General features: G+C 47.9%; 1 protein-coding gene across 2 annotated transcripts in view; it reads left to right on the top strand.

Annotated features, from left to right (window-relative positions):
* Positions 1-3895, top strand: part of TRAF3IP1 (TRAF3 interacting protein 1) — a 52572-nt gene extending 48677 nt beyond the window's left edge. For both annotated transcript variants that reach the window (XM_046643964.1, XM_046643963.1), the window contains 2 exons: positions 519-742; positions 2084-3895. In XM_046643964.1, coding sequence (XP_046499920.1) covers positions 519-742; positions 2084-2249 — 390 coding nt within the window. In that variant the 3' untranslated portion in view covers positions 2250-3895. The remainder of the gene's footprint in view (positions 1-518; positions 743-2083) is intronic.
* Positions 3896-7782: the final 3887 nt, after the last annotated feature.

The raw sequence follows: 7782 nt of genomic DNA, 5'->3' as shown, positions 1-7782 counted from the left end.
CGCCGGGTGCTGTGGGCCCCGCCCTCCTTCCGCAGACTCCAACCCTTCACTCCCACATCACCAGTTTGCCTCTTCTCGTTCGGTTCCTTTCCTCCCTTCACCTGGCAAGCTGGGTTTCAGTCACCTGAGAGGGAAAGGTCGTGCCTTCAAGGAGTGATATGCAGAGTCAGGTCCGCTTTCTGCCAGACTGTGGGGAAAATCATCAGTGTCCTGAAGCTTTTATAACTACGAGAAGTTTCTGGTCAGTTGGGAAGAAAAATCTTACCGGATAGAAATTTGCCCCTCAGACTGCCTTCCAGGACAGACCCTCAGTGGTCTTACATGCTCACACAGTGCCTGGCACCTCAGGGCTACTGCTGGCCCAAGCCTCAGGTTCACAGAAGTGGCAGGACGTCACGTAGCCTGGTGGGCCCCGAGCCAGCACTGTCCCCACTCCCGTGCCTTTCTGCCCCTCGCAAGGCCCGTTCTGCCTGAGTGAGGATGTTGCTCTCTCTTCGTGTTTTCCCTACTGGCTGCAGGAGAAATTGCTTGTCTTTGAGTCGGCGTGGAAGAAGGAGAAGGACGTTGTTTCCAAGGAGATAGAGAAGCTGCGTGCGTCCATCCAGACCCTGTGCAAGAGTGCGCTCCCCCTGGGGAAGATCATGGACTACATCCAGGAGGACGTGGACGCCATGCAGAACGAGCTGCAGCTGTGGCACAGCGAGAACAAGCAGCACGCCGAGGCCCTGCAGAAGGAGCAGAGGTGGGCGGGCGGGCGGGCGGGCGGCCCTGCATCTGCCAGAGCCCAGGTGGACTCTCCCCGGGAACCAGCACCTCCCTCCCCTGCTCCCTGAAGGAGAGGTGTCCCCGCTTCGTCCTCTCGTGGCGTGCGTTTTTGCAGCAGCTGGAAAGTTTAGGAGTTAATGTTCACGCGCGAGGTAGATGTCGACGTTCACAAGAGACGGGGAACTTTGCAGGTTGGACACTGTCTTTCCATGTGTCTTATCAAAACCCCCAAAGTTTGTAACCCTTCATAATTTGAAAGTATTTAAATTTTTTATTCTAAAAGAAATGCTGGGGAGGCCATTTTGAAATTGCAACTGTAAAAGAAATATAATAGCCACTAAAAAGAGATTTATTGAAAGGAAGTGTTTGAAATTCTGTATTTATAATTAGTGAATCTGGAATGCGTGTAACTACTCAACTGTTAAGTGTTTTTTCAGAAAACACTTAATTTGACTCAGTCTATAAGGTCATATCATAAAAAGCTGTATTATAACGAAATCCTACTCTTTATTATTAGCCTGCTTATTCTTAGAAAGTCCCTTTCATTTTAACGTTACAACAAGAAAGAAACTAGAAAGACACAGGGAACTTTCGGTGCCTGTTCTAGCACACTGATTGGTTAGCACTTCGTACATTTGATTTAAGGTATTGAAAGTGCCGTTCTAGATGTTTCTTCCTTACAAAACCTGATTTTACTTTGTGGTAGGATGATTGGAGACTCACTGTTTCTTTGTTTTCTGTTTTATTTTGTGTTTTTACGTTTAAAAAAACCTAAAGGGAAAGGTTACCTCTGACCTCGGCTTTCCCAAGTGTGTTCTAGACTTTTCCCGGTATTTTCCCACAACTCCAAGGCCTCCTGTCACGTCCTGAGCAAGTGAGTCGAGGGGCCTCAGCGGGATGCCCTTGAGGCCGGGCGAGCCTGTCCCGGAGGTCAGGGCTTGTCCTGCGAGGAAGGTGGGGACCTGTCGGCCATCCAGGTGGAGACTCATGATGTCGATGGGCCTTGCTGCTCACCTCCCGCCGTCCCCAGGGCTCCCTGCGACATCGCTAATTTAAGGACGTTAAGAAATATTAGCCTCCTTTGTATAAATTTCATCTTCGACTTCTCTTTTGGTCATGGAGGGGTTGTGACAATAAGAAATAGATTTTTCCTAGGTGATGTCTTTGCCCCTTTCATGTCATTATCGCAGTACGTTCATGCTTTTACCCTTTTTCTTTGGGTGCAATGAGTAAATCACTTTTGTCATCTTTGCTTAATTAAGAAGCAAATTGAGAGCGAGACGAGGTGTTTACGAGCCGCTGGTTTTGTTTCCGTCAGCGTCACAGACTGCGCTGTGGAGCCCCTGAAGGCTGAGCTGGCGGAGCTGGAGCAGCTGATCAGAGACCAGCAGGACAAGATCTGTGCCGTGAAGGCCGCCATCCTGAGGAACGAAGAGAAGATCCAGAGGATGGTGCGCAGCGTCACTCTGAGTTCCAGGCGGTGAGCGCTCGCAAGTCTCAGACTGAAGTCCTCCTCAGCTTGAAAACAGGAAGACGGAGCATCGTTACTCTTGACGCTTCAGTTTGCAAAGAACGGACAGTTTACAATGTTGTCCAACTAATTTCCAGAGCTTTAAAACTTTAGGCGCATTCACTGTATAAAGACCGTGTTTTCTTATCTTCTTCCAGCTAGAATACTTGCTAGTTATAAATAGCTCTTCAAAACGCCCGTGTGCGGACTTTCTTTGGAAGCCTGTCGTGTGTCTCTGCAGGAGCCCGCTTTGTTGAGTTCTGAGCAGACCTGTCCAGCAGGGGAGTGGCGTTGGCACGCCAGGGCCACAGGAGTCCTTGGGTTCAGTCTTTATGTCTGTTGGCAGGACCTGTGTGCGTCAAGCCTGAGTGAAGGGAGACTGAACTTTTGATAGGCACTTTTTAAACAGATGAGGCCTGAGAATGAATGAATTCATTTTTACCTCATTTCCACTTGAAAAGGGTTAATTTAGCCCGTGTCTTTATAAGGTACGTGTGAACTTTTTTTAACGTCTTTGTAATTGCATATACTTCTTTGGGTAATTTTCTTTTTGGTCCCTATTATCTTTTGCTTGTGTTTCTACTGTTAGAAAAGGAGGTTTCAGTGTGATCTTCATGCACGTCGTCTGCCCATGAGATTGTCACGGGCTGTATCCTCACTTTCTTCAGCGTTTTGTCCCTTGGTTTCCCCACGTGAATACTCGAGTAGCTCCACAGGGCTCCTTGTTCTCTTTAAAGAGGGGCTTGCTCTCCAGGGCGTGGGCACCACTCCCTTGCCTTCGCCTGCTCTCGAGCCCTGTGTGCCTGGGAGAGTCAGCGCAGGGAAGATGCAGAAGACGACCGACAAGGATGCACTAATGTGCAAAGTGTTTTTGCTGTTACCGTTTTTTGGAAATTGTTTTTTAAAAGCAAAAGTTTTTTTAAAACATGGTTTATATTTAGTTTTTCATTTACATATAATATTGTACATACTGAATGCTTCTACTTGTGTATAAAGGATCTCACTGTTTGGGGACATACTTACGGGTCTGAAGGTCTGGGTTCTGATACTTTTATTTCTAGATATTGTATGTATTATGTAAACCAAGGAATGCCATTTGAAATGTTAGAATGGCCTGAGAAAGTTTTGTTTCTCTAAATGAGTAGCGCAGATGGCACAGTTAAGCTTTTCTTAATGTAATTTCCAAAATAAGTTCTTTACTAAGTTAGTTCTATGATTTTCTAAGCTGAGTAAGTTCCAGATCAGATTGTTGAGATCTGCCATTTGAGACATCGGTCCTTTTCTCCTTTCTGTGGTGCACCATGCAATTCTGTGGATCAGGTTATACTAAGTACATTATTGGAGAAGGTGGGGCGTGTTAGTTAACTGGTCCTTCCTGTACTTATAATCTCTGTTCTGCTGAGTCGAATGGCTTAGCCACAACCCTGAATGGACCCTGTTTTGCTTCAAGTTAAGATGTCTGCCTTTTATGAATTTGTATATTTGACTAGAATTTTTGTGTTGCAAAAAATTGCATACCTTATATGTGAGTAAAATTTTGTATGAAGTAGTCTGTTAAATTGTATCGAAAAATTTATTTTTCTTTTATACATAAATCATTAAAAATAATCACATTTTTTTTATAAGTGTATGGGTTGTGCAATTCAGTTCACACCTGGAAAAAAATTCATAAGCATTTGGATTTTTAAGTTTTCAAATGTGTGTGTTTTGTTTTTCTTCGAAGAAAGTTCAGGGAAATTTATCTTTTCATTCATATTGTGACACTTATCCCTTTTCAGTATAAATTGAAGTTTTATAAGACAGGTAAGCACTTAGCAGAAATTCTAAGATCATTCGTGAAGTTAAGAGAAAGCCTCTGCATGTGATTATTACTGTATCTTATCAACGAATTAAATCCTGATGTTATTTATTATTTTGATAAAATACACAAATGAGATTTTAAATGTTTTCCTCTCCTCTGGTTGATAAGTTTTCAGGAAGTACTGGCCTTGTACTTCAGAAATTTTAATTTAAAAGTTGAGCCGACACTAATTTATATTCAAAAGAAATGCGTAAACCTTTGGAAAAAACGATTCAAGACTAGAGTTTGAGCTTTCTACTTTGATGTTCATACCTCTTTTTCTTTTCAACAAGCAACTTAAAAAAATAATACTGACTGAAATCTGTGGAGAGAGATGGTGCCATTTAGTGGCGCTGAGTGCGATTTAGGGTTTCGGGTGGTCTGGAATTCTCTTCAGCGTGTTGCCAAGCGCCCTGAAGTAGTCCTGGACTTCCTGCCAAGCGGCCCTGAACTGGCCGGGGTTTGTCTTTGGTTGACGTGCACAGTGTCATGGTGCACAAGGGAAAGGACAGAGGGCAGGGCCGATACAGTTGTGGAATAAATGGATTGTGTCAGTGGTCACCAGCTTAGGATGACCATTTTGCTTGCACTTCTGCAAGAATCGGCTTCAAAATGAGGCTGGGCCCAGCAAGATCGCGTGCGCAGGAGTGCCTGCCATCCAGGAAAAAATTCCACACTGACCTGGACTCGGCTCCCAGCCCTGGAATCTTCTGCCCACACCCAAAGTTGCAGAGAGCCAATCACTTGTTCATCGTACCCCTGAGCAGCCCGCCACAGCCTCCTCTGAACAGCTCCCGGGCTGGGTCTGAGGGAGAAAAGCAGGAGGGTGAGATGGAAGCTTCACGAGCTGCTGAGGCAGGCCTGGGGGAGCCGCACAGGCTCCTCGCTGAGCTGCCAGGCTGCCGCTGGCCTCTGAGTTTACCTCCATCCTACAAAGCACTTCCTTCATAAAAAGGTTTTATATTTTTGTAAAAGGTGTTTGAATAAGTAGAGGTTATGCAAGCTTTGCAAGCTTTTTTGCTTGTTACGTGTGTTTTCATAAAGGGGGATTGAGGACTTTTTCTTTAATTCAGCTAGAGAAAAGAAATTCAGATAGCTTTTTTAAACTATAAAACTTGGGTTTTTCTCTCTTTTTTTGGTGAGGAAGATTGGCCCTGAGCTGACATCTGTGCCAGTCTTCCTCTATTTTGTATGTGGGACGCTGCCACAGCGTGGCTTGGCGAGCGGTGTGTAGGTCTGCACCTGGGATCCGAACCTGTGAACCCCAGGCCACCAAACTGGAGCATGTGACCTTAACCGCTATGCCACCAGGCCGGCCCCTAAAACTAATTTTTAAGTCCATGTTTAGAGCTGAGTTCCACATTGATTATCAGCTTCTTAGATCAAGCAAATTGGTCTTTCCGGAGAGAAAGTGGGGTTCAGAAGAAAGTCAAGTCCATAAATTAGAAGGAGGCTGTGCCGGTCAGCCAAGGAAGACTCAGGGCCTGGCCAATGAGTGTGGTGAAAACGCGTGCTCCTCTTCCAAGGTTCCCCGGCAGCCACGGCCCCACTCACAGGTGACAGTAGCGCTCCCCGAGCTGCCAGCGCAGCACGCAGCACCCCCACCCCCTTGAGGTCCCTTTGTCATTGCTACAGCGCTTCCAGTCAGCTGGGAAGACGAGCTTCTCGTCGTGGAGTATCACTTAAGTTCACTGCATCCGTTCTGTTCTTCTCTGCACTCCCAAGTTCCCCGTCCTGTTCTCAGAAAAAGCTTTCAACGTTGCGATTGCCGTGATGCAGCAAGTCATAAAACTCGTTTGCCGTTTAAAATCCATGGCAAAGGGGCCGGCCCGGTGGTGCAGTGGTTAAGATCGCACGTTCTGCTTTGGCGGCCCGGGGTTTGCCGGTTCAGATCCCGGGTACGAACATGGTACCGCTTGTCAAGCCACGCTGTGGTAGGCATCCCACACATAAAGTGGAGGAGGGTGGGCACAGATGTTACTCAGGGCCAGTCTTCCTCAGCGAAAAGAGGAGGATTGGCGGCAGTTAGCTCAGGCCTAATATTCCTCAAAAAAAAAAAAAAAAATTCCATGTCAAAGCCAGTATTTTGCTAGATGATCACAGCTGCGTACGTGGAGGCTCACCTCTTGCTAGACATGCTGTGAACACCGTGCACGCGGTCCTTATTGTCCCTGCTCCCCCATGCTGGGTGGGTGCTGTTGCTCCCCTGCTCAGAAGGGTGGTCCCGTCCTGATCTGCCCAGAACAGTTGCTGCCGGGCCTTTTCTCGAGGCCTCCCATCCTCCGCTAGGGTCCTGGTTGGACAGTAGACGACCTGGGCCCTCTCCGTATTTGAGCTGCCGTGACTGGTGGCGTGTGGCGGGGAAGGGACAGCAAGGCCTCTCTGAGCAGGAGGAGAGCCTGTGGGGGCCACCGTCGCTGCCGCCCACCACACAGTGTCTTTGCCCATGAACTTACTAAGCCAGATCACGCAGTGTGTATAATGCGTCTAGACATCTGACAAGGTTTCTGCTCCCTTGGGGACGAGATGTGTCAGTGTGTCCTGGATTCGCGACTGTTGAAAGACCTCACCACAGAGGCTCCTGTCTGAACAGGTATGAAGGGAACCCTGGGCGGGCCTGTTCCCCTGGACATCATCACCAACGATTTGGGGGACGCTGTAGGAAGTGCGTCTGTCGTTTGCAACTGGCGTGAGTGTGACTGGGCAGGACGAATACACTGAAGAATTGACTCAGGACAGGGAAACGTCGAGCTGTGGGCTGGCCCTGACTCGGGGAAGAGCAGCAGGAGGAGCGCTCACTGTGTGTGTGTCCAGGCTGGCACTGCTATAAGGACATGACAGGGGATGTGTGGCCATGGTGAAGGCACCGTGGGAACCTCCCAGAGGTCCCTGACGAAGCCGGGCACTGGCCTCAGAGCCGTGAGACCTTAGGAGGTGCCTGTGGAGACAAGGCCCGGCTGGCCCCACACATGGTGGTGGCACTGAGTCACATTCCCACAAGAGCCTGCGTGACCCATGACAATATTATGTGTAAATGCTGTTTTTGATAGAAAATCACCCCTCCTGGTATCGTGCGTCAGTGTCCTGAACATCCCAAGTTTCTGTGTGTGGCGTAACTATAATTTTTAAAATGTGGTTTCTATCTTCATTCCTTTATACTTGAAGTGCTTTTTTCTTTGAATAGGTAATATATTAACATAGGTCAGTAACCAAAAGGACACAAAAGGGCCACACTGAGCCATCTCCCTCCCTCCCCTCCCTGTCTACTGGGTTTCTTCTTGTCCCTGTAGGCAGCCATTTTTATTAGATTCGCCTTCATCTGTTTCTTTAGGGGACTACAAGCAAATCTGAATACATTCTTCTATATCCCACAACGCAGTATCACAAAGGGTAGTGTGCTGTATACTCCGTGCATTGCTTTGCAAAATGTACCCAGTACAGGGAGACCTCGCCCTGTCGGTCCCTAGAGGTCATCCCCGTTCGCTGCACGCTGCTCGGCATGGCCCCGGGGGACGTGCCTGGCTTGGCTGGCCCAGCTTCCTACTGCTGGACTTGAGGGGTTTCCAGCCTTCTGCTGGTGCATCCTTTCTCACTGTGCAGGAGTGTCTGCGGGATGGACGCCCGGGAGTGAGGTCGCTGGCTTGTTGGGGAAACATGTTGTGATGGG

This window comes from Equus quagga, chromosome 17 (genome assembly GCF_021613505.1).
Source record: "Equus quagga isolate Etosha38 chromosome 17, UCLA_HA_Equagga_1.0, whole genome shotgun sequence".
In the NCBI taxonomy this organism is placed as follows: Eukaryota; Metazoa; Chordata; class Mammalia; order Perissodactyla; family Equidae; genus Equus; species Equus quagga.
The sequence above is the reverse complement of the archived record's forward strand: the minus strand, read 5'-3'. Positions and strand labels throughout refer to the sequence as shown.